Here is a 25,337-nt window from a genome sequence, read left to right as displayed (position 1 = left end):
TATAATGGGGGGCGGGGGGGCGGGGGAGAATGTGCACACAACCAGGGGAAAGAGCACACAAAAACACATTGTATCAGGGGAAATCACTTGGGAAAAATGGGTATATGTGCAAAAGTGCATACAAAATGTGTAATTAGGAGAAGTGCACACCAAAATCTGCACACATTTTCATGCTGACTTTTTAGAAAAAATTGCAACCGACTGCCAAAATGGGATGGGACAAACTTAATGTTGGAAAAAAGAAGACTTGACGGATTTGTCATCATACCTGGAAAGGCTCATAGAAGAATGCTTCCACGCCCGCTGACAGGCCTCTGATTAAACCAAAAGGGTTACCCAGGACATCTAAACCCAGCACAAGAACATACATCTGCTTCAGGAACTGAAGTTTAAAAAAAAACCACACAATTCATGTTGTAAGTTTTAAAAATGGAAATGAGCATGTACGCATATTCAAAAGAAACAACAGGACAGAGGAACGCGGGATCATAGGAAGCTGCCTTATCCTGAGTCAGACCCTTGGTCCATCCAGCCCAGTAGTGTCGACACTGACTGGCAGCAGCTCTCCAGGGTTTCAGGTAGGAGTTTTTCCAGCCCTGCCTGGAGAAGCCGGGGATCGAACCTGGGACCTTCTGCATGCAAGGCAGGGGCTCTGCCACACTGAGCTATGGCCCCTCCCATATTTAATGGTTATTTAGGAACAGTGCTATATACCACGTTCACAACACAATCAGTGAGTATTATTGGGGGCCTTCCTGCTTAGGAACTGCAATTTCACAGCGCATTAACTTCTGGATAAAAACAGTCATGCCTCAGGCCTTAGGAATACATCTGGACAGGATTCACTATGCTGCTTATATACAAGGAATTGCCATCGGAAATACAGGGAAGAAAATGACACAAAAGGCAAACAACTTACTTGATTTCTGTAATGCCCAATGACTCTCCATATTAATTTATCTCTTCTGTAAAACTGATACTTAATTTCGAAGAAAGCAAGCCTGAAAGAAGCATCGCATCAATACGATGGTGAATGACTTTCCATTGTTTCAAACTTCTAATAATCCTTTGTATTCATACAATGCCTTTACTTCTTCTAGTGCTTCACGTACATCATTTCAATAATCTATACTACAATCCTGTAGAGCAGACCAGAGTTATCCCCAAGTTACAGATGCAGGGCTGAGCTGAGAGACTGCAAGTTGCCTAAGGCAGCAAATTCATGGCTGTGATAAGATTTGGACAGGGGACTTTACAGTTCATTCTCTTAAAAACTTCTATGAGTATATGATACGCATTCTCCTTCTATATTGGTAAAAAAAACCTTCATGACCTATATGTTTGCCTAGGCTCTCTTCCCATGGCTACCACTTAGCTACTGAATCCTGTTCAGCATTTCCAGAAGTACCTACGTGTAATAACAGTATTACAGATATTCACCCTCAATATTTAACAAGAACCCAGAAAGGCACTTAAGAGGTAAATGCTTGATCCACTCACTTGAATATAAGATCGTCCACATCTGTAAGCGTGGCCCCAATGCTCTTCAACAGCAGATTCACAGAATTGATTGCTATCATTTCTCTGCTGCCATTATCAGATGCTTCCCCACCAGAGCCCAAGGAAAGGCTCAAGTGCAGCTAAAAAGACAGAAATTGATACTTAAACATATCAAGAACATTTTTGGTGACTGCTTAATAAGACTTACTAAATATAGAACTATGGAAGCTAAGTGTATAAATTCAGATAGTGCTTAGAAAAAACAAACACTGGCTAGATCTTGAGTAACTCACTTCTGACAACATTTCAAAGCGCTTGATTGTATCGGTATTCTCATGTCAATCATGAGATCCCAGGTTTGATCTCCAACATCTCCTGGTAGGGCTGGAAAAAGTCCAGCCTGAAACCCTGGAGAGCCACTGCCAGCCAGTGTTGACAATACTTAGATGGACCCATGGCCTGACTCAGGATAAGGCAGCTTCCTAGGTTCCCTATGTTTCTTTTCAGAATGGAGAATTCATATTTACCTGGCATACCAGAAAGGTTTTATGGTAAATTAGATAGCTCTTTGAGAGGTCAGTTTTGCCAGCTAATTACATTTCACTTCTCCCCCTGTGGTGTAAAATAGACTGGCAAGAAAAGACAGCCACTGAGATTCTTGAAGAGCTTGTTAATTGAATTTCTATATACTTTTCTTATGTAGGCTAAGGTCAGAACAGGACATGCTCATTTCAACCAACGGTTAATAGCTGAGTAAGCTATGAACAGACACACATCCAGATTTTTCATTGCCGGTCTTTCTTCTATCATACAACTCAAGGAGATGTACGTGGGGGTTTCCAGATGGTCTCCCATCCAGGCACTGGCCAGACCCAAGCCTGTTTATTTGCTACTCCACTTTATGGCATTTATTTCAGGGAAGCAAAGGAGGAGAGCGAAACCGATAATGGTCAGAAAAGTGGGGTCAGAAAAGAACCTCAAACAGATGCCCAAGAAGAATAGCTGAAATTTCCAACAGAGTTTCAGCCAGTGGTCATTAGAGGCAACTACTTCAAGATCTACCAACCAAAAGATGCTACCTAACAGTTTTAGTTGACACAGCTACTAAAGTCTTTGGAAACTTTTTGGAAGCATCTTTTTGGTATCAGAAAGTGTGTAATTGTTGTCCCAGAAGACACTTGCTGAAACACCACTGGGCAAATCAACTGTATTACGTTCTCTGTGGGCATTTGCTGTTCGACTCCCTTTTTAGACTTAACGAAGAAAGGTACAAAATTTGGGGGCACTGCGTGTGTACACATGTATTAGCTAAATAACTGAGGTGAAGAGAGAGGAAGGGAGCAGCAAAGTATCCCATTCCATGGTGGCTTTATTGTCAACACTGCAGGACCTTTTCAAGACCAGCCAGATTTCAAACTTGGCTTTCAAATGTATTGGCACTCCTTAAATGCTTACCTTTTTAAATGCTTAAAAATCAAACCGGAGAAAAATTAAAGAACTCAGTATAAAGTAGCCCAAATTGATTTTTAAGCTGTCAAAAGTTTAGCACATAACCCAAGACTTCAAGGACAAATCCAAGTTCAACATTTGATGGCAAAATGTAGAATATTTTGGGGTCGGAGGAGAATGGAACAGGCCACCAATAGTACATTCTAACTACCACATCCATGAAAATGAAAAGCAACTTATGTGAACCGTCATCAACTAAAATATAGCTCTGCTCCAGGCTCATTTTTTTAAACCCTCAAATTTAAGGAAGGTTCCGCAAATTACTCTGAAGGAGCTCAAGAGACATTTTCTTCCACCTAGTTAGCTAGCTAATGGGGAGACAAATTAAATGTAGCACATGGAAGCAGAGCAAGAATACGACCAAGATACGAAGCCACCCTCTCCCTACTGTGCAAGCTGTGAGGTCGTAAACAAGGAAAATGCAAATGGGGACATGAAGTACAAGCTTAAATGGGGGCTTGGGCTGTTCTATCAGGCTGTGCCCACTGGAGAGAACAATGCCTGTGACTACTGTCAGTTAACAATGTAAAGCATCAGCAATTGTACAAAATAAAAAAACCCTAGAACAAATATTGATACATATGATTTAAATGAGATATTTTATCAAATACCACTGCTCTTTAGACTGCCCTGTGGTCATGTGGCTTGCGGAAATAACGCAGCACCATTTTATCCTTAATCTAACTGTAGAACTTATCATATAGTTAAATAAAATGAGCCTGGTTTTGCGCCAAACGTACCTTCAGGGGAGAAATATGAAAATGCTCAAAGAAGCTGAGAGGTGATATGTCAGTCAAGGATGACTCTATCAACTGTGTATTAAGAATATCAACATCCTTTTGTATCAACTTCATCTGTTAAAACAGAAATAATTTTCAGTGAAATCTTCAAACTTGAGCTCCTCAGAGTGATGAAAATTCAACATTTATATATAAATGTTTGTCTTGATACACGATCCCATTTCAAAGATTACCTAGCATATACCAAATTACAGTATTTATTCCACTTTCCTCATCTTCTAGGTACCTGCATTCCTTTTAAAAGATTATTTGGATGAAAATTCAGCTTACTCAAAAACGTCTTCTAGAGATTACACTGTATGCAGTAATTTACATTTGGGAGAGTGCGATCCCAAGGGCAAGTGGCCCGAACGACAGAGTGCTCCGATCTTGCAGGCTCTGATCTATCCAAACCTCTGCCGGGTTCTTGCCAGCAATGTGAGGGAATCTGTTTAGACCAGCCTCAGAGGTGTTCTAAATTCCCTTCTATGCTGGGAGCGTGACTGGGGTTTGAGAGGGCTGTGGATCCAGCAGATCCACGTCCTCTCCCTCCCCATCCACCGCCACACCCTTGACACGGCTGTTATCCCCTCTTGGAGTTCCATGGACACCGCCACAGTGGCTGGGAGGACCCAGAGGAGGAATCCAAGGTCAGATTTCCACCTCCAATGTTGGAGCCCCCTCTACAACAGGGGAGGGCAACTTGTGGCCCCCAGACAACTCCCATAATCCCTCACCGTTGGCTCTGCTGGCTAGGGCTGATGGGATTCGCAGGCCAAAACATCTGTGGGGCACAAGTTGCCTTCCCCTGATCTTCTACCTTGGAGGAGGGTTTCTGATCAATCCTATAGCCCTTGGGACACCATCCTAGGGAGCATTGGATGGCTCTCAAACACAAGATAGCACAGAGGACACACAACAGAAGAAATCAAGAAAAGTGCTGCAGTTTTGAAGAGAGAAAATCACTTCAGAATGGTCAGTGCAGTAATGGGCCCATGAGCCATATTCATGACATGAACACTTTAGGAACACTTGTACATGATAGCACTTGAAAGTCGCAGGTCACATATGGGATGTTCATGGCTACTAACCTCATCCCAAACCTGGGATGAGGTTAGTCGCCATAATGTACTGCATGTACTATATGCTATTTATGCGAAATACATTTTCATAAATTGCTAAAACTATTTTGGTTGTCTACATTTTGTCTAGCAATATTCTCCAGTATGGGGCTATTTTTCTGGAAAAATACTAACCTTACTCCAAATATATGGATAGATCTATCATTAATTATTGCCTTTACTTCTACTGCCTGGGACATTTAAAAACCAGACTGTCAACTGAACCCAAAAACGTAAGCTGTTTTAACCAGGCATTACCCGTTGTTTTTCAGCTTCTGGGTCTGTAGGTGGAGTGAAGAGTCCAATAACAGCTCCTAGAAATCCTTGATCTATTTTCAAAGCCATCTCCTGGATGAGAACCATGGAATACCTAAAGAAAATGAAAACATCAGTAACTGACACTAATATTGTTGGCACTATAGCTATGGCTATAATATTGCCTCCGGTATCAAAAAGTGCTATGCCTCTGTAATACCAGTTGCTGGGAAAGAAGAGTGAGGGGATGCTGTTGCACTCATGACTTGCTTGCGTGCCTCCCAGATGCATTGGGCTGGCCACTGCTGGAACAGAAAGCTGGACTAGACAGGCTTTTAGTATGATCCAGCGTGGCTCTTATCTTCTTAGCTTCTATGAGGGCAACTACCTAACTTGTCCTGTAGGATGAAATTATCTTCAGAGGCCCTGCTGTATGTCCCACCAAAGAGATCCATGCAGAGATTCAAAGAGATTCACCAAAAGATTCATTTGGTGGGAACATGGGACCAGTTCTTTTCTGTGGCAGCACCCCATTAACCGAACTGCTTCCCCAAAGAGGCAAAATTAGCCCCATCCCATCCCTGATGGCGTTTCAGAGGGCAGTGAAAGCATTCTTATTCTACTTGGCTTTTGATGGGTTTAATATTCGATTTACAGTTCTAAACTCTGCTCCTTTTGACTTTAAGACTTTAGTTTTAATTTTTGTTGTTTGATGGTGTTTCATCTGGTTTTGTTCCGTTACAGCTTTGGGGGCCCGTCTTAGAGCTGAAAAGTTGTAAAAAATGCTTTTATAAATAAAGCAATAAATAAATTAAGGGTTAAAATTTAATTTTAAAATAATCAAAATTTTGGACTTTTTATGCTTATGCATCTACTGTGATATACTTGCAATGCCAGAGCTTTTTGAAGAACCAGTGGTATGGCTTTGGAAAACTTGTAGCTAGTTCTGGAGCCTTTTGATTATCTCCTCAACATTTTTAAAACACACACACACACAGAGCCATAAACCATAAAACATTTAAGCTGAAGTACTACTCACTGAAACTGTTTCCGTCCCAATGACAACAGATTTACTAAAGCATTTAATTAAGCAATTCCAGTTTAAATGGTTTGTGGACTGGGCTGTTTAAACAGAAAGCCTCTAACATAGATTTACTCTGCTGGAACTACTTTCTTTTGGCTATTATCAAAAAAACAAGATTTCTCATCTTCTAGAGGACATTTTGCATGTGGGCGAAATGTTCTTTGAAGACTCTGAAATATCAATCATTCCAATTTACAACAGAAGCTGTGAACAGGAAACAATTTGGCTGCTTCTGCTGAAACACATGAACTTTTCTCTCTTCTTTATTTAAGAACATTTCATTCGTTAGTTTGGGAATCAGATGCACATGGTTTATGTTTCAAAAACTAAGTATATTTTACTTACTTGAACTGCAACACTTTACTGTACTCATTAAATCTAATGATGACGCTAACATCAATGAATGGCTTTGGTTCTAAGGAAAAAATGAGAGATGAAATGAATACCTGTTTAGCAGTGTAGTCTTTACTTGCTAGATATTTATCTAGAAATTATGAAATATTATTACCAGAATCTAATGCGATGGATTTGGGAGGAGCTACAGGATGAAACACAACAGGGAACACCGAACCAGGCAACTGGTTATCAACCTTCAAGGGAGTAAAACAATGTATGATAAATATTAATCAAGACTGTCTCATGGTATTAACATTTTGGAAACTACTTTTTAAATTATTTCAGTTTTAACACCATAGAGAAAAGCCATGTCAGCATCTGCATAGCAAAAATAGTGGTCAGTAACAGCTGATTAGAAATACATTTAAAAAGTCAAACCAAATTAAGATCCAAATCCTGCAAAAATAAAGGAACGTTAAACATCTGTGTCAAGAATAATATAGTTTAACATTCTCCTGAATAAATAACTTGCCAAGAACACTTCCCACTAAATCTCTAAAACTCAACTATGGACAAATGTAGTTCCAAGGTACAATTATACAGCCCATGACTACCATCTTAAAAATTCCAGCTTGCTAGCCCATATGGGGGGATTTGTTAACATCTCATATAACACAAAGGTCTGAAAAAAATCAAAGAATTGTACCTGAAGCCAGTATAACTTGGCCCGTAAGCTTTGTTGGTGAGGTGACTGTTTGAATTCAATTTCAATGCCTGATAAAAAGTCTCGCTTGATGTGGCATTTGTTTGGAAGGCGCATTTCCATGGGTATCTTATTAAAATTTACCTGAAAATGTAAGTGTACATTTCTGTTATTTATAAATCCTGTTTCACATCCACAGTTTGTAAAGAGTTCTTGACCAGGATCCAAACTGCATTGTCTGGCATGCACAAGATTTATGCGCACACCCAATGGGATTTCCACCTACCCATGCATGAACAGCAGAGCACCCTCCCACAATTCCATATTATTCAGGGGAGGAAAAAACACAATGAATGCAGTGGACTGGAAGATCAGTAGGGATGCCTGAGAAATTTGTTTCAGTTCATTTTTGATCAGGATTTACCCACTTCACACCTTTCAGACCAAACATGGACTGGGATGCTATGTGCAGTCAAACTCCATACATTTCCAAGTTTATAGTGCAATTCACGGAGCAAAACAAAATGCGTTTGACAGCATGCACACATTTGAAAAACATGCATGAAAAGATGCATACTTTTGAAAAATGTGCACAAATACACTTTAATCAGTGGGAGAAGACTGTAAATTTCAAAGGCATGTACAATTGATGCATACATTTAGGGAAAATATACACCAAATACAGATGGTTTTTCATGCGAAAAGAAAAAAAAAAAACAGCTCAAAATCGGATGCAGACTCAAGTTGGAACGAGTTTCAAGATGGAACTTGGAGAACTTCAGAGAGTTCAAGTTTTGCCGATTCACACGTTCCTATAGACTAGCAGGCTGGTTCTGATGGGCCAGGACAGCCGCAAACCTACACTTATTCTCCTTCCACTGCCTCAGAAAATGGTACTCTGGCCAACAAAGCTTTGCATATTCCTTAAATGCCCATCCACCTGTTCAGCCTTCATCCAGGTACTGAGCAGGCCCAGATCTGTGGATCACACAATTTCAGACTTAATAGCCTGCCTTTCAATGCTGGTCTCACCCCTTTCTAGCTCCTCTTTCTACTGGTATCAACAGCTCATTGCAGGGAGATATCAGGGGGGTACCCGACAATTAGTCCTGGGTCTTTCCAAATCACACACCCGAATGTACTGGGCACTGTACTACCCTCCCTGAGCTAACACTGAATACTGTTCGGCCCAATGCTTTCTTTGGGCACAAGACACTTTCAGGGCCCTGTGCCCCTGCCATCTCAGACAGAACTCTCTCCTGGACATGGGGGTGTATGATTTGGGGTGGCTGAAAGCTTATTGTGGGGTCCACACAACCCATTCCTTATTCTTTTCTTTGGCTATCACTGGAGTGGAGACATTTCGTGTATGTATAATATGTATTTTCCGTGTGTGTACTGTTCTCCCTGCTCCTCTCTCATGTGCCTCTCTATGTGTACCACTCCTGCCTCACTGTGCATCCTGTTTCAACTATACTGCACGTGTTCAGATATTTTCCTCTTGCTTGTTTGTCCATACTGTGTGCACATTTCTCTCTCTATTTTGCCATAGTTGGCTATTTTGCTTATGGAGGCGGCGGTGGCGCTAGTTTTCATACTCAAAATGAACCTACAATGGATTCAAGGATTAGCTTTGTTGCACTATCTGAGCTTCAGGGTTTTCTGCCTCTATAAGGGAACTAACACCTATGAACAAGAGGTTCAGATGCTCTGTGTGTGATTTGACCTGTAGACAGTGGCTCCAGCATACCTCAAAATTGTTGTCTATTTTAACCCAACCAGAAGCCTCCACACCTCGTACAGAAAGATGTTTCTGATAAGCCTGTTCCAAGAGGTGTATCTGCTTTTGGTTAAATGGCTTCCACTTCTGCTTTGGTTTTGATTCCCAGACAATGCCTGAACTGCAAGGAAAAGACCAGTGATTAAACATTTACAAAAATCCACTACATCCAGGGACCCCTGGCTTATCAGGATTAAGAAGCATGTTGATGCACACTGCCCCGTCGGTCCCGCTTGACTCCTTCTGCAAGGAGGAGGACCTAAACAAACCATGCACCCCCTATCCACAGCTCGTTTGTTGTTAAGTCCAAAATGGAAACTCTTCTCTTGTTCATTGACAGCATGTAACTCTGGTTTGTTTGGGGAGAGACAAGCCAGAGTTCCCAATTTGGACATCACGATAAGCCAGCACTCTCCAGAACTCTGGCTTATTGTTGCATCCTTTCTATGGAACTCCCTGCCTCTGGAGGTCAGGTAAGTACCAACGCTGTGATGTTCCCAGCACCTCCAAAAAACACCTTTATTCCAGGAAGCCTTCCTTCACTGACCAGCCACAGTTTTTACTGGTACTGTTTTTAAAAACAACAATTCTTAATATGTTGTTTTATTTCCTTTATCTTTGTATCATTTTATCTTTCATTGTTAACTGCTCCCGAATCTGTTTAGATGTGGAGCAGTATATAAATGCTATAAATAAATAAATGAATTCCTAACCAGGCCAATTAGTTAGACTCAAAGAAAGGTCTTCTAAAGCTATCTTCATTTTATGTCCTTTGTTGATATTGAAGCAGTCAAAAGTGTTGAAACAAAACATTGCTTTAGGGAAATATTAATGACTTGCATTTTGATTTAAGAGATCTTCTGTGAACAAACAGGCAGCCATCTACTGCTCATTCACATACCTGGTGATTCCTATGTAGGAGATTTCCTGTTTGCTTTCATTGTTGACCAATGAGAGCCCAAGGCTGTGGAGGGCAACACGTATTTCTTGATCAGGCTGCTCCATCTCCTCGGCTTCCCGTGCTTTGGAAACCAATGCAACGTCATCTGTGAAAAGCAGCACCCTCTGGCGACCGTCCAAGAATGAGACCCAATGTATTTGCGTATTGGAGTTGTAAGGAAACTGACCACAGTCATCCTGGATTGGCAGGAAGGGAAGAAACTGGATGAACAAACACATACTGAGCCTGCTATTACAACGCTAACGTTTAAACCAACATTAATTTATAGAAGAAACAAGCACCAGAATACAATAGAGCAAACACTGCTGTACTGAGTTCACAGCATTTTAGCATGCTAATAATTGAGCTTCGCTGTTTTAAATCTGTTACTGTATTATAAATCTCTGCATTGCTGCATTAATAAATTGACAAAGAGACTTCACAGTTAAAGAATTAAACTCTACTTTGAATGTGTACTCTGAACAAAGAATGCCTTCATATGTTGAAACATACCAAAATTGCATACAAGGACAGAGAAAGATTTAAGTTAAACACACAATCTTTACAAGTATGGAAATCATTTTCATGGAGTTCATAGACTTAGAAAATATTGACAGTTTTCTTGTAGATCCAGAATACCTTAAGAAGATCATGTTCGCCAGTGTTTTGTGCATATGCCCAAGTTAGCTTTCTTATTCCAGTGGGGTCTGCCCACGCAAACAGACTCACTGCCCTTGGTTTCAGTTCCCTCTCTTCCTGTGAGCCACTGCATTGGTAAAAAAAACCCCACAAGATTAAGATGGTTGCATAAAAATGTAATGCAACCCCGATTAAAAATATTATACACCCAACTACTTTAGCAAAGCATCCCTCTCAAAAGACAGAAGCAGACTCTTTCACATACCTTTGCTTGTATTTAAGAGCAACCCATGGAGTATGATTAATGATCAAAGCTGGTGCAGCTCCCTCATGATAATCTGAGAAGGTGATAACTGTGGAATGTTCAGACACATTCACATCTGCTAGGATGCCTGTGTTCTGTGGGAAACAAATGCATACTGTGCTAAAAGCTACGATGTCCACAGAACTGTATTCAAGCTTCCATGTCGCTGTTGTGGGCAATGCTTCTAGCAAGTAGATCACAATGGCAACCCACCACTAGGGAGTGCCGCTGGTCAACAAGACAAGCCTCATTCTTTCGGCGGGGTGTGCGCTGGAGCCCAGATGAGGGCAACCAAAATGAATGGAAACAGTGTGGCAGCGAGAGCAACAAGCCTGCAGAAAGTATGAGAATTGTGTCTTTCCTTTTCCCCCCAGAGCTGGTAGCAGCTTCCTGCCAGTATTAAAAGATTACTCCAGTTCAAGCAGCTATACTTCTGATGCATCTGGTTAAACTAACCACATTTGATCCAGGGACCAATATTATTCTGGTATGAACCATTCAGCACAAATGGGCTATAGCTTAAATTTCCAGGTTCCTAAGTGTATCTTCATGATTGCTTTATCTGCACAAGCCTCCCTTGAACCTGAGATTTACAGAAGACACCTTGGACTTGGTCCCATCATTTCAGGAAATAAGGTTTTGTGGATCTCAAGAGCCAGATCTGCCCAGTTCTGAAAAACCTCTGCAGGAAGACCAAAACTTTAAAAGTTGTGAAAACTTTTCTGTTCTTTTAATCACTCGGATAACATCAGGGGTAAGGATAAACTGTCTTACTGCCTTGTACTTAAATGCTCACATGGTAGCTAGAAGCAACAAGGAATTCTATACACATGAGTGGGATGGCTGATGGAGAGGGATGAAGTACTCTGTCCCTCCGCTGTGCCCAGTAGAGAAGTACAGGGAGCTGGAGGAGAAGGAGAGATCCACCCCTCCTGTCGGCCCCCAGCAGGCTAGCAGACACATTTACAGGCTCCAGGTTACATCTTATATATCCCCTTGAGTACTCTTAAAAGAAAAATAATTAAAATGCTTAAAATCTCACCAGTTCTTCCAGGCTCAACAAAGTCCCACTGTCCTGTTGGTTGTAGAAGAATGGTTTGGAGAAGTGGTCACAGCCAATCACCTTGATGCACAGTTTGCCAGACAAATTTTCTGGCCAAAATGGAAGACACTAGTGGTAACATAAAAGAGTTTCAGATTAAAAACGGATAATATGCCCAACAAAAGAGAACAGAAACAGAAAAGAGAACAAACAGAAGCACACTAACTATTTTTAGAAGTCTCTTTCTCAAGGAACCAATAGCATCATCTCCAGCTGATGATGGAGATGCATTAAGGTTACCATGATGCTTACAATTGGCAGGAATTGTTAACTTTTGCATATATTAAAATCAAAGAGAGATAATTATTATTATTTAATGAAAGAGAACAGATAGCATCTCTTGCTCATTGAACTATCATTTTCTTATCGTCCTGCATTAAGCAGGGGGTTGGACTTGATGGCCTTGTAGGCCCCTTCCAACCCTACTATTCTATGATTCTATGATTACTTTTCAGACAACTGCAGCCTTCCCCAACCTGCCGCCCTCGAGATGTGTTGGACTACATCTCCCATAATCCTCCAGCCAGCTTAGTTTATCTAGCTGGGGGATCATGGGAGATGTAGTCCAACAGATGTGGAGGGCACCAGGTTGGAGAAGTCTGGACTAGAGGCTCTAGCAATCAGATTAACAACAGTTGCTTCAGAAAGTTGCCCATTCAAAGCAAATCAGTCGAAGTGACAAACGTGACTTAAACGTATTACCTCTGAAGAGGCGAAATAGCTCAGTTTATTGGTTGGAAGTGAACCATCAGCTCCTACTTCACCCACTTCCAGCTCCAAGGAAGATTTGTTTGCTAAGGTGTAGAATGGGGTCAACGTCACTATCCGGGTGAGATTGAAGCTGCTCATTTTAATACTAACACCAACCTGCAGAATGATATTATTATTGTTGTTGTTGTTGTTGTTATTATTATTGAAATTCATATTTCAAAAGGTTTTCTTACCATAGGACTTTAAGCATCATATAAAATTTAACATGACTGAACACCTCTTTTTCAGTACATTTTTATCTTTGTGATGGCACTGACAGCTTGACCCTTCTGATCTTGGGTGAGGGCGGGTGGTTGGCAGATGTGGATGCCCTCTCGAAAAAGCTGAGGGAGCCAGCTAGTTGTTCGTGGGGGACCGAGACCGCACTGTTGACAGCACTGATTTGCAGTGGGGGCTGGTGGCTCCAATTTCGGGCGGGGCCATAGATCCATTCCAGGTTTCAGTCAGAAGCAGCCAGAATTCTAACAAAGCTGTTCAAGGTGCTGAACCCCACTTCAGAGTTCTGGCTGAAACCCAGAATGTATTTACAGCCCCGCCAAAATCAGACCTGACAGGCTCCACTGCTGCTAAGCGCTCAAGAGCTTTATTGGAGGCCAGCTGTCCCCAGGCTGCTGCCCTCCTAACGGTCTGGGCTGCATCTCTCATAATCCCCAGGCAGCATAATGCCCTGCTTCACATACTTCTGTGCACACATACACACATTATTTCCCTGTTCCTCAGACACCCGGTGTGTATGTGGGAACCAAAATTATAATCATCAAAGCTGAAAGAGATACAAGGGCACCTAAACCAACCCTCCATGCGCCCCAGGGCAATGACAGACCACCACAAGGGGAAGGGCGTTTGCTCTGTGGGTTGGCTGCTATATGCGGAGCAGGCCAAACGCAGGCACGAGCAATCTTCATTCCTTTCAAAAGCTTGTGCTTGCTCCAACCCAGATATCAACTGCTCAGAAGCCATCATGGAGAACAGGCGTAAATGATTAGAAAAGAATTCTGAAATACAAGTTGGATTTTGTTATGTGTATTTGGTATGAGCAACTAGCATCAGCAGGAAGCATAAAAATGAGACGTTACCAGAAAATCCATGGAATTGGCTGGGCACTTCACACATCCGTAACTTCCTACTGTATCCAGAGAGAAACTATTAGACCATGTACTGGTTGAGATGCTTAACTGGATCTACATCCAGGGGGAGGGGGAGGAGAGAGAAAGCACAGATTATGGTATGCCAGAATCAGAAAAAAAAACACCATATCCACTTTAGAAGCAGCATGCTTGTTTCACAATATCATTGTCCATTCCTAATGAGAGTGTCTCTGCTTCAGTTCAGGTTACCAGCATAAAACTCTAGAGAGGACTACCAAGCTGGAAGCGTAAGAAGAAAACAATTCAGAACATCAAATCTCACACACTTATGGCCAACTCGAGAACTCATAGTAAGCAGAGGAACTTGGGCTTTCTGCAGAAATGATGAGATTAAAAAAAAAGAGAGATTCTGTCCAAAATACGTCCAAATTGCTGTTTTCGTACTAAGAAAACAGATGGGGAATTTGGAACTCAAATTATTACAGGAGTGGGTTTTTTGTCAAGATTTCAATGTAATTTGGAAAAATATTTTGCACAATGTAACCAAAAAGATTATTAAATTACAGTTTTAGCTTGCTAAAACCCATATAAGCTTCCACAAAAATTATGTAACACAACTAAAGATAGGTAATTTTTACAGATTGGTCACAATAAATTTAAAGAAAAGCCTCTCAAATGGCCAAAGAATCGGTTAAGAAAAATCCTCAAAGTTATGCGGTTTACTTCTTAAGGCTAGTTAAAAGCTACTTAACTTGGTGTCATACCTTATTTTTACTGAAAATGTTCTTTTTCTTGAAGGAGAACAAGATAATATCCCTGTAATCTGCTGGGTGTTTTACATGTATATCTTCAGCACGGTACTGAAGAACACGGGAAGTTTTATTGATGATCCAGTAAGGACTATACACAGACAGGACCACGCGGTTGCCAACTTTCCTAACGTGGATATAGACGTCCACTGTGATCATGTCTGCAGAATCTGCTGTGAAGCACACAGGAAAGAACTCCGGCAGCATATCATTAAGTCGGATGTGTCCGTTCCAGTTTTTACCCTGATACTTTATCAGGACTAGCTCCATGATTTCACCACTGATTCTTGAATGAAGAACATCAGCTGTGCTCCCTTCTGGCAGCTCGTGGGCCTCTGCTGTTGCCTACGTAGAGGAATGAAAAAATGGTAGAAGACTTTGGGAAAACAACAGCTACACTCATGAACAGTTACAGGCCCTTCTTATTGTACTAGGACAAAATTAAATCAGATGACGTCCATCAGAACTACTAAATACAATGAGCCATATCCAGTGCTGCTGCTGCTGCACTCCCATTTGAACAGTTGCACAAGTGCGACCCATCACTTGTGCAACAGAAAGCTAGCAGTTCTAAAGGCAAGCCCAGAAGCAAACAGGAACATTTGTTTCTGGATCAGGACCAGTCAGCGGAGCTCCCTTCTGCAAGCGCTGCTGACCTGCTCATTTCAGGTTGCTTTTAGAGCTGGTAGCTCCTCGTTGGGCTAGCGGTAGGTCCCCCTGGTGCAGACAAAGGCATGCCTACTGCCCTATATAACAGATGTTCTAGCTGTAACCAATAAACTCTGGAAGTTTATTGTCTGTTTACTTTTTTGTGACAATAAATGGAATTTTTGTTAAGAGGGCTAAACATTAAAGACTAAGCAATATCCATTTTAAAAAACCTGGCACAAGGAAAGGCCATCGTAAACCGTACCTTTAGCACAATTTAAAATAATATGGAAGAACTTCAGGAACAAGTGAACACCACCCTAACCAAGGCAGTCTATTTAAATTGTCCAGGATGAAGTCTCAAACATGTCTATGACATAATCACAAATGTCTTGTAGTCACTTTGTTCCATTTTGTTCACCCACTAGCAGTGGCTTTAGCCTTGAACATGCAGGAAAGGAGCATTTTTAAAAATGGGCCAGTAACATCTCTAGGCCATCAGCACAAGACAGCTAGTCGTCTGCAAACATCAGAAGGCAAGAAATACTACAAGAAAAGTACTTAAAAACATTAAGATGGGCAATTGCTATTAAGAGTGCAATTTCCAAAGTAGCTACAAGCAAAGATTTATGAAAGTATAACTAACTTAAAATGTATTTATAAGAGAAGGAAGCACGCCTATGAAGAATCAAAGCATTCCTGACCCTTTACAAGTGAAGTTGTACTTAGGTGTTCTACCTCAAGCAGATAGCGCAAAGAGTAAGGTAGAAGATTCCGCATAGTGAGGGTAGGATAGAGATGAATAATGTACGCTGGGTCCCAGCTCTCCCCATGGGTTGCAATGAAGCTGAGCTCATCAGGCACAGCGGTGGCATTCAATATTAGAGGCAGAAAATTGGCTTCGGTTGATGGGCACTGTAGCATACACTGGACTTCACTGCTCCTGTGCAACTCTTCTCGCCAGGATATGTAGGTTGTCGAGGGTTCATACTGGCCTTTTAAGATCCCAGTTGGCTGAACAAATAGCTGACACCTAAGCCAAAGCACAGAAAAAAGAAGAAAAGAAATCCAGTCTTCATTAAACTTGAGATGCCTTGTAAAAATAGAACTGCTTCAGAAACTGGACGAGTGAAAATGTTTACCTATACGAATCTAATGGAACATGGAATTCTTCTTCAGGCTTAGACACACCTATGGGCTCCAGCAGCTTAACATTCCTAATCAATTTGTAAATTATAAATGGAACAGAGAAGTGGTTCTTAATCTGAAATTTTAAAAAAGCAATATGTTTATTAGTTTGTGAACAAAATTAATAAGCTATATAGTCAGTGCTAGTCCATACATGCACACTAATCATTCATTGGTTTTCGCATCAAGTCATGACTTGCACATCACTACACAGACAGCTTTCAGGTCACCTGAGGCCAGCTCACACAAAATGTGTTGCCATGGACATAATGACATGCCACATGGCATGTCTCTCAGCCACATGGACGAACTATGAGTGGAGTAAAGTGCTGAGAGATTAGGACAGTACCAAAAGTGTACCCAAAATAAGTAAGAACTACACTCCCAAAATATGTTGATATTTAGCCTGGCAAAATAATGCCTTCATGGGAAACCCAGCTATTGGACCTTATGAATTCAGCTTCTCTTTTTATACAAAGCTACAAAAATACAAACCTTTTCTCTGTCCCTTTGGCAAAAACCTCACATTTACACCCTGGTTCTTTCTTGCCTGGACTGCTGCAACCTATCTGATCTTCCGGGATCTCACCTTCCTCTCTTCACCTCTATTCAGCACTCCACTGCCAAAATCATTCACCTCTTTCAGTGCTCGGAGCACATGATGCCCCTCATTAAATACCTACATTGGCTTCCTGTCCTCTTCTGGATCCTGCAACAAGCTTCTCATTCTTACATGCAAAACCCCCATGCCCTTGTCTGCCCCCTTATCTCTTCATTGTTATATCCTGCCCATGACCTTCACTCATCCAGCTCTACCACGCCCAGCTGTTCAAAGGTCTCCCACTCCCTGAAGCCACTCCATCCTTTGTGCCTCCTTATGCCTCCCACAACACCTAGAAGGCGCCGCCTCTGTTCCTTCTTTCAAATCTCTCCTCCAAACCCAACTTTTCTGTGAAGCCTTTGGCACAATCTGCTGGACCCCGTTCCCAACCGTAACTTAGCCTAAATGTGTGTAACTGAAAGGATCACTTATTTTATGCCTCTCTTCCCTTGCTTCTCTTCCGTCCCCTTCCTGTGTTGTTGCCATTATGTCTACTTTCTAGATTGCTTGCTCCATAGGGTAAGGACCTATCTCATTCGTTGTTAAATAGCATGTATATGGATGGCACTATATAAACAAAACAACTTAATGTTATATAGCACATTTCATGTGTCCCATGTGCTTCACAAATCAGCATACGTTATCTCAGAAATCTGACATTACTAGGTTTGAAGGTTTGCCACGTGAATGCCCCCCACCCCCAGTGACATGGACTTCTTCCAAGCCAGTGCTAGTGGCTGAGAGGAGCAGTCTATTTCACATTAAAATCAGGAAAAGGTGCAATGTCCCATATGGGTACATGCTGCAGGAAGCTATAGCTTTTTGGAGTTTTTACAGCATGCCTTTGGCACACCAGTGTTTTAACATACACTATCTTGTTTAATAAGTAACAACGTGACCATTTACCTGCAAAGGAGAGCGAAGGGTAATCACTTTATTTCCTTCTTCTGCATCTATCTGTACTAGAACAGAGTCTGAGTGATCGCTGCAAGGATTTCTTACGTTGTGCAGTCTTCTGCCTGGTTTGGCTATGGGAATATTGGCCACCTCCGTGTAGCCTTGAGGTCCTGTTTTACAACAACAATGTAACTTAACTTGAGCAATCCTGTCCCACCCAATTATTATTACTTTTACAAAAGTACATAAAACAGTAATTTGTGCAGCTATGTTTCAGTTCCCAAAGACTATTATCATCTGCTTAAAAGGAGAAGCAATTTATCCTTCTTGGAACTGTATCACTTCATGGAACTATGAAGAGAGAAAGCATTTGGTCAAAAATTCCCTGCCAATGGAAAGCAAACTTTTCAGGTAGAAGGGTTCTAAACCTCTAGATAGACACTGAATTATGGTGGTTTCCTGGATCAAGATTGTAATGCTTGAACTGGTCCATTGTGAGCCTTGTGTACGTTACATCTGCCTTTTTTATTTCTAATATATCTAAAATAAAATATCTAAACCTTACCAGACTGAATCTACTACTTGAGGTGCTAGCGTTCTATGTGCTGATTAATTTTTTTAATTTTTTTTTTTAATGTACAAGAGCATCCAATCCTCAAGTGGTACTGTCTTTGGAGGCCTATACCTTATTCTTTTTCTCAATGTATGGAACAGTTTCAAGTTAATGGGAGACATTTAAAAACTTCAAAATCAAACCAATATTGATCTAATTAAAACTATTCTTAATCCAAAAAGAAAAATCTGCATAATCTTGGAGTTCAAAGATTTCTCCCATTAAGGTAAACTTAAAGCATTAGGCCCAAATGAAAATGGAAGGCAATCACTTCATTCTTGATAATCTTGAAAGAAGCGTTTGTAAACAGTAGTTATCACCTGCATTGAGCAGGGGGTTGGACTTGATGGTCTTATAGGCCCCTTCCAACCCTACTATTCTATGATTAAATATATGGTGATTTGGAGCTGATTTTTAATTAAGCCCAGGCATTTCTATTTATTTGACTCACTGACTGACTAGCACCCTGCCTTTCTAAGAAGAAAATGGCACTGAAATGGCATTCAACTCACACACTATATTTCTTCATCACTTCCTTCCAGCTTACCAAAGGCCAACGTGAGCAGGGAACTCTCTTGGCGATACAAAGCAGATAACTTTCTTTTGTGCTGGGACTCCAGTGTGGAGTATTCCAGTTCCAAGTTCTGACCAATTCCAACATCATGAATATCTTCACTTGTAGCTAATCCAACAACCTGGAGATTTCTGCATGTATGAACTTTGACAGGAATGCCCAGAGCATTTCTCACAGTAAATGGAGCCCTGTCTTTTAAAGCATAGTTGTAAGTGGAGGCCGCTCCTTCTGAAAACCCCTAAGATAAAACAAACAGATACTTAAAGCATAGATAACCATTCTGTGAAAACAAATGTTCATAAGTTACTTAACATTCTTAGTAGAGCTGTCAATCCCTATTACATTTAAGTTAATTAACTTTCCCGTAATTTAACAAATCTCTAGCTCTTGCTGATTTTTTTTTGAAGATTCTGAAGGAAAGCAGCATGTCTCCTTAAGTGTAAATTAGGTTACATTTTAATCAAATCACTCATTGCTGCAGAAAATGTACACTTTAATATTTTTTTCATCACCAAAACTGGAAATATTGTATATACTCTGTTGTGGTAATACACAGAGGCTGCACTCAGCACTATTTTCCCTGGGCTTTTACTATCCAAAAAAAAGCCACCGCAGTTTCACCCTGAAAGGCACAGTGTAAGCCAATGAAGATATAATTGTGGGACTGAATACTCGGTCTCTCCCTTACAGCAACCCCTGCCACACCAAGTCTAAACATGGTTAACTGTTTCTTTTTAAATGTTTTAATTGTTCTAATATCGTGTTTTATTCTTTTATCTGCTGTTCACCGCTCAGAAATCTTTGATGTGGAGTGGTATATAACTATTGTACATAAATCAATAAAAAATTAACTGTTACGTTGGCACCAGTAATTAATTTTATTTCTATACCTCCCAATAGCCAAAGCTCCCTCAGCAGTTCACAACAGTTAAAACCATAAAATACAGCAACATAATAAAATGTAATATAAAACCTTTAGAAGTTTAAAGCTACAGTGTAAACCCAGAGCAAAAACCAGCAGCAGTCTATAGATTTAAAAATACATTACCAGATTTAAACAATAAAAAAACGAAGAAATTAAAGTGCCTGGGAAAATAAGATGGTCTTCACCTGGTGCCCAAAAGACCACAACTTAGGTGCCAGCCTCTCTGGGGTGGGCACTCCAAAACTGGGGGGGGGGGGGCAATGGCAAAAGGCTATCTCCTTAGTAGCCTACTCATCTCACTTCATTTGGTGAGGGCACCCAGAGGAGAGCATCTGAGGACAATCTTAGGGTCTGGGCAGCAGCGTATGGGAGGAGACAGCCCTTCAGCTGAAGTTTCCAGTTCGTTTTCAAAGGCAGCCCCATGTATAACACATTGCAATGATCCAGATGAAACATTATCAGACCATGGACAACTGTAGCCAGGCCACCTCTTTGCAGATGAGGACGCAGTTGGTCTATCAGCCTAAGCTGATAAAAGGTGCTCTATGCCACCGAGCCCACCTGTGCCTCTAGTGACAATGTTGGATCCAAAAGCACCCCCAAACTACGAACCTGATCCTTTAGGGGGAGTGCAACCCACCCCAGAACAGGTCGAACACTGTCTTAGCCAGAGAGACAAACCACCCACTAACAGTACCTCAATCTTGTCTGGATTGAGTTTCAGTTTATTGGCCCTCATCCAGTCCATTACAGCACCTAGGAATTGGTTCAGAATACCCACTGCCTCACCTGGATTTGATGAAAAGAAGAGATAAAGCTGGGTATCATCCACATATTGATGACACCTCAGTCTATATCTCCGGATAACCTCCCCCAGCAGTTTCATGTAGATATTGAACAGCATGGGAGATAAAACAGAGCCCTATGGCACCCCATGGTATTACTGCCAAGGCACAGAGAAATAATCCCCACCACCACCACCTTCTGGAATTGGCCATCCAAGTAGGAGCTAAACCACTGCAACACAGTGCCTCCATCTCCCAACCCAGACACCCTATCTAGGATACCATGGTTGAAGGTATCAAAAGCTGCTGAGAGGTCCATGAGAATCAGCTGGGTCACACTCCCCCTGTCCCTCTCTTGGCAAAGGTCATCCAATAGGGCAATCAAGGCAGCTTCTGCTCCAAAACCAGGTCTGAAGCCCAACTGAAATGGATCCAGATAAACAGTTTCATTCAAGAGTATCTAGAGTTGACCAGCAATCACCTGCTCAAGCACCTTGCCCAGAAAGGGGATGTTGGCAACCGGCCCATAGTTATTAACATTGTCTGGGTCTAGGTTAGGCTTCTTCAGGACTGGCCAAATTATGGCCTCCTTTAAGGAGGATGGTACCACCCCCTCTCTCAAAGAGGAATTTACAACCTCCTGGACCCAGCCAGATATCCGCTCCCTATTATATGTGATAAGTCATGAAGGGCAAGTGTCAAGCATACAGGTGGCTGGCTGGACTTAGGCGAGGACCTTATCTGCATCCTCAGGCCTCAACAACTGAAACTAAACCACTTGGTGCTCTGGAGGCCTCCACAGAGCCAGTGTGGTGTAGTGGCTAGAGTGTTGGACTGGGAGCCGGGAGATCCAGGTTCTAGTCCCCACTCGGCCATGGAAGCTCACTGGGTGACTTTAGGCCAGTCACAGACTCTCAGCCCAACCCACCTCACAGGGTTGTTGTTGTGAGGATAAAATGGAGAGGAGGAGGATTATGTACGCCGCCTTGGGTTTCTTAAAGAGGAAAAACAGCGGGCTATAAATGTAATAAATAAATAAATACAGACAGACAGACAGACAGACATATATACTAATGGAACTGCATTCACTGTGGTGCCTAAGTTCTGATGGATTCAAGCAACCTGAGTTTCAAAGTATCATGTAACCACCATTTCTCTCTCTGGCCCAGACTGCAGCAGGCTATGGACCAAGGTCAGAGCTAATTCAACAAACTGAAAACCAAGTTTAAAGAACTCTGAAACTATGACATCCATTTGCAGCATGTTCAGGGTAAAGGAAAATGTGATGCCCTCCTTCAGTAGACAAGGTAGCTCTTTTTACAAGCTAAACAAATCAAAGCAGATGAAGAAAAATAATGCCAGCCCAAATTATGAACACAAGATCATCTGGTCCCTGGGATTAATGGAATGACCACTTGAAAGGGCTCTATGACAGGTAACCTCCTAACAATGCATGTAAGATTACCTTGGCTAGATTACTAAAGACAGCAAGAGAGCATTTGGATATTGTTATATTCATGGTATCTTTTGAAGAGATATTGATGACACTTTGTGGCTCAGGTAAAACAATGAAGTCATCTCCAGGCAACAATCCTTTATCTTGCACAGGGTTTGCATTCATCTAAAAGGGAATAGCAGCCAGTTAAACGATTGCCTATTTTGATCTCTGTCAACTGGACTGTGGAAGCACAATTTCAGGTAACATTATCAGTTAGGTTTGCAATTTTGCTTTAAAGATTTTTTGCCTTTCTGGTCAGTGCATGTCCAGTATAATAGACGCATTACACCAAGTTATTAATGACTATTAATTTTATCTCTGAAGAACTATGAATGAGATGAAGATTATCATTAACTTTATAGATATATGTCTTAAGAAACAAAAAGACTTCGCAGACATGGACTTAATAGAAAAAGAATAAATGCTTACTTTAGAAACTTCTAATTCATAAAATGACTTAAAACATTTGATATTTCAGAATCTAAACATTGAGAACAGAAGGCCATAAGTTCAACTGAGCATTTCATTAACTAAGGAGAACCGTACTAATGAAATAGCACACAAGGGAGGTTAATACATTTAAATATCTTGGTTTAACAATATTGGTTCATTGTATGGTATTCATAATAATATTGTGTGTGTTATTGCTATTTATGCTGTAAGCAGCCCTGAAAACTTGTTAGTCTATGTGGCAGGGTAGAAATTGAAGAAAAGGAAATTAAATGAGGTTATATCATTGCAAAATGAAGTCCAGAACAAGCAGCTCCCTAAAAGCACGACAAATATACACTTTCTTTTCAGCTGGTTACATGGACTGAAGTTACTAATTAATGAAATAGTTAAAAAATGTTTGCTTACTTCTAACTTTAAGTTCCACTGACGTCTGTCCTGATCAACTCGCTCAATAAGAGGCTCCCACACTGCATAGGTTTCATTGTAATAGTGAACCTGGAACACAGTATTAATAACAGAATTGAAATCCTTAAACATTGGCTTGATTTTAAACCACACACCTAACTTACAGACCAAAAAAGCCTAGAAACAAAATTCTGCATGCCGCATGGGACTCAACTTCCCCCAAACAATTTACAAATATGGTTCAAATGATCACCTGACCTAGCACCAATGGTTTTTATCAAACCAAAGCTCAGTCATAAAGCTGTCAACCATTTACATACCTCAAGTGTCATATCAGCACTAGCATCCATGAGAGAAGACCAATTTTTCACTGTTCCGGAAAATGCAGATTCTGCTAACAGTAAGGGAACAGTACGATGCCCCAAACCACACTCCAGGGTGATCTGAACAGATTTCACTTCAACATCAAAATGTTCCTTTTTTCCACACTGCTCACTTTCTTGGGATGTTTCAGTTGCTTCCGTGGCCATGTCAAAACCAAGAAACCAGTACTGACATTGGTCAACAGACCTGGTGCTCCAGAGAGTTTCAGTATTGCAAGCGACTCCTCCAGTTTCTTCCTCCTTTGGCTTTGACTTCATGGCAGCCATGATAGTCATTACAGTATTGAGAATTATTGGTGAAATCTTAAAAAGGAAGCCAAAGCTATTAGTATATACTATACATATGTATAAAAGTGTAGATACGTTGCATTACGTGGTTGTTAAATAACGTATCTGCCAACCAGCATGTACATGTAAAGTAGCTTTAAATGATAAGATCATTATTATTATTATTTATTACATTTCTAAACCACCCAATAGCTGGAGCTCTCTGGGCGGTTTACACAGATTAAAAACAGTAAAATTACAATATACAGAGATTAAAAACCATTTACATAAAAAACACATGAACAGACAATATACACAAAAGAAACATATATCTAAAACAACTTCAACGTAAGAAGAGCCACGCTGGATCAGACCAAAGTCCATCTTGTCCGGCCTTCTGTTCACATAGCGGCCAACCAGCTGCCCATGGGAAACCCACAAGCAGGACATGAGTGCAACAGCACCCTCCCACCCATGTTCCCCAGCAAATGATGTACACAGGGATACTGCCTCTGTACTAGAGATAGCACAGAGCCATAAGGAGTAGTAGCCATCGATACCTTATGCTCCGTGAAATCAAGGGCTTCTCATCTATTAGCCTCATATGAATAGTCACTATTTCCTTACATATGATGGATATTCTCTGGAGAGAAGTAATATTGCTATGGACTAAAAAGCTTCATCTGCAAAATCAAACCAGGACTGTACTACCGACAATCACTGTCAAAAATTATTTGTTAAGATGGAGTGAAGTAGAGCTGGTGTGGGTTGAAAAGCAGAAACAGCAGTGCTACTAGCAGGGGGAGCAGGGACCACAGCTACTACCACTCCACGCTATTGCCTTAAACCAGCTGCGGCCGAATCATTTGTTTTGTCATCAGCATATAGTCTAAAAAAGATTTTAAATGTCTAGAAAAAAATGTACAGAAAACTGGGATTCTCTGCTCTACAAAATACAGAGTTGAAAGGCAATGACAGCATTTTCTGGAAATACAAGAGAAAATGCAAGTCAATACAGTACGGTTTACTAACCTTCACAATGAATTCGTCTATTATCACAGCTCCACTCTTCATTCCCGAAGTATGCATCATAGCTTCCATCGTTAAAGAACAAGGTTGTACAACCTTAGACAACACAAGCAAAATACTGTTAAAAATGTCCGCAAAGGTGTTTAAAAAACAAAACAAAAAAAAACCCAAGAGAGTGTTTTTAAAAAGGTTTTTTTTCAAGGCAAGTCAGTTTCTTATAATTTGATTTAATATAAAGATTGCTGTTTTGTTAAAGCACCCTTTTTTTCAATAAAGGAAAGAAGAAATTAATGACTCGAAGCCAGTAAAATGTGTCCCTCCCCAGAGCAGGAACAGGAGGACCGTACTAAC

At 41.0% G+C, this 25,337-nt stretch overlaps 1 protein-coding gene across 1 annotated transcript in view; it reads right to left on the bottom strand.

Annotated features, from left to right (window-relative positions):
• The window catches only part of VPS13C (vacuolar protein sorting 13 homolog C), a 133,203-nt gene that overhangs the window by 19,060 nt on the left and 88,806 nt on the right, over positions 1 to 25,337 (bottom strand). The window contains exons 51-74 of the mRNA XM_084816676.1: positions 24,990 to 25,082; positions 23,628 to 23,993; positions 23,308 to 23,397; positions 22,417 to 22,572; positions 19,215 to 19,479; positions 18,064 to 18,224; positions 16,511 to 16,632; positions 16,107 to 16,401; positions 14,676 to 15,065; positions 13,900 to 14,004; positions 12,755 to 12,919; positions 11,993 to 12,121; positions 10,912 to 11,045; positions 10,647 to 10,773; positions 9,969 to 10,204; positions 9,038 to 9,188; positions 7,291 to 7,431; positions 6,757 to 6,838; positions 6,594 to 6,663; positions 5,168 to 5,279; positions 3,750 to 3,863; positions 1,501 to 1,640; positions 920 to 1,001; positions 269 to 382 (exon numbers count right to left, since the gene is read on the bottom strand). Coding sequence (XP_084672802.1) covers positions 269 to 382; positions 920 to 1,001; positions 1,501 to 1,640; positions 3,750 to 3,863; positions 5,168 to 5,279; positions 6,594 to 6,663; positions 6,757 to 6,838; positions 7,291 to 7,431; positions 9,038 to 9,188; positions 9,969 to 10,204; positions 10,647 to 10,773; positions 10,912 to 11,045; positions 11,993 to 12,121; positions 12,755 to 12,919; positions 13,900 to 14,004; positions 14,676 to 15,065; positions 16,107 to 16,401; positions 16,511 to 16,632; positions 18,064 to 18,224; positions 19,215 to 19,479; positions 22,417 to 22,572; positions 23,308 to 23,397; positions 23,628 to 23,993; positions 24,990 to 25,082 — 3,840 coding nt within the window. The remainder of the gene's footprint in view (positions 1 to 268; positions 383 to 919; positions 1,002 to 1,500; positions 1,641 to 3,749; positions 3,864 to 5,167; positions 5,280 to 6,593; positions 6,664 to 6,756; positions 6,839 to 7,290; positions 7,432 to 9,037; positions 9,189 to 9,968; positions 10,205 to 10,646; positions 10,774 to 10,911; positions 11,046 to 11,992; positions 12,122 to 12,754; positions 12,920 to 13,899; positions 14,005 to 14,675; positions 15,066 to 16,106; positions 16,402 to 16,510; positions 16,633 to 18,063; positions 18,225 to 19,214; positions 19,480 to 22,416; positions 22,573 to 23,307; positions 23,398 to 23,627; positions 23,994 to 24,989; positions 25,083 to 25,337) is intronic.

This window comes from Heloderma suspectum, chromosome 11, assembly GCF_057233095.1.
Source record: "Heloderma suspectum isolate Gila_16-S chromosome 11, 16-S_ref, whole genome shotgun sequence".
Lineage (NCBI taxonomy): Eukaryota > Metazoa > Chordata > Lepidosauria > Squamata > Helodermatidae > Heloderma > Heloderma suspectum.
The sequence above is the reverse complement of the archived record's forward strand: the minus strand, read 5'-3'. Positions and strand labels throughout refer to the sequence as shown.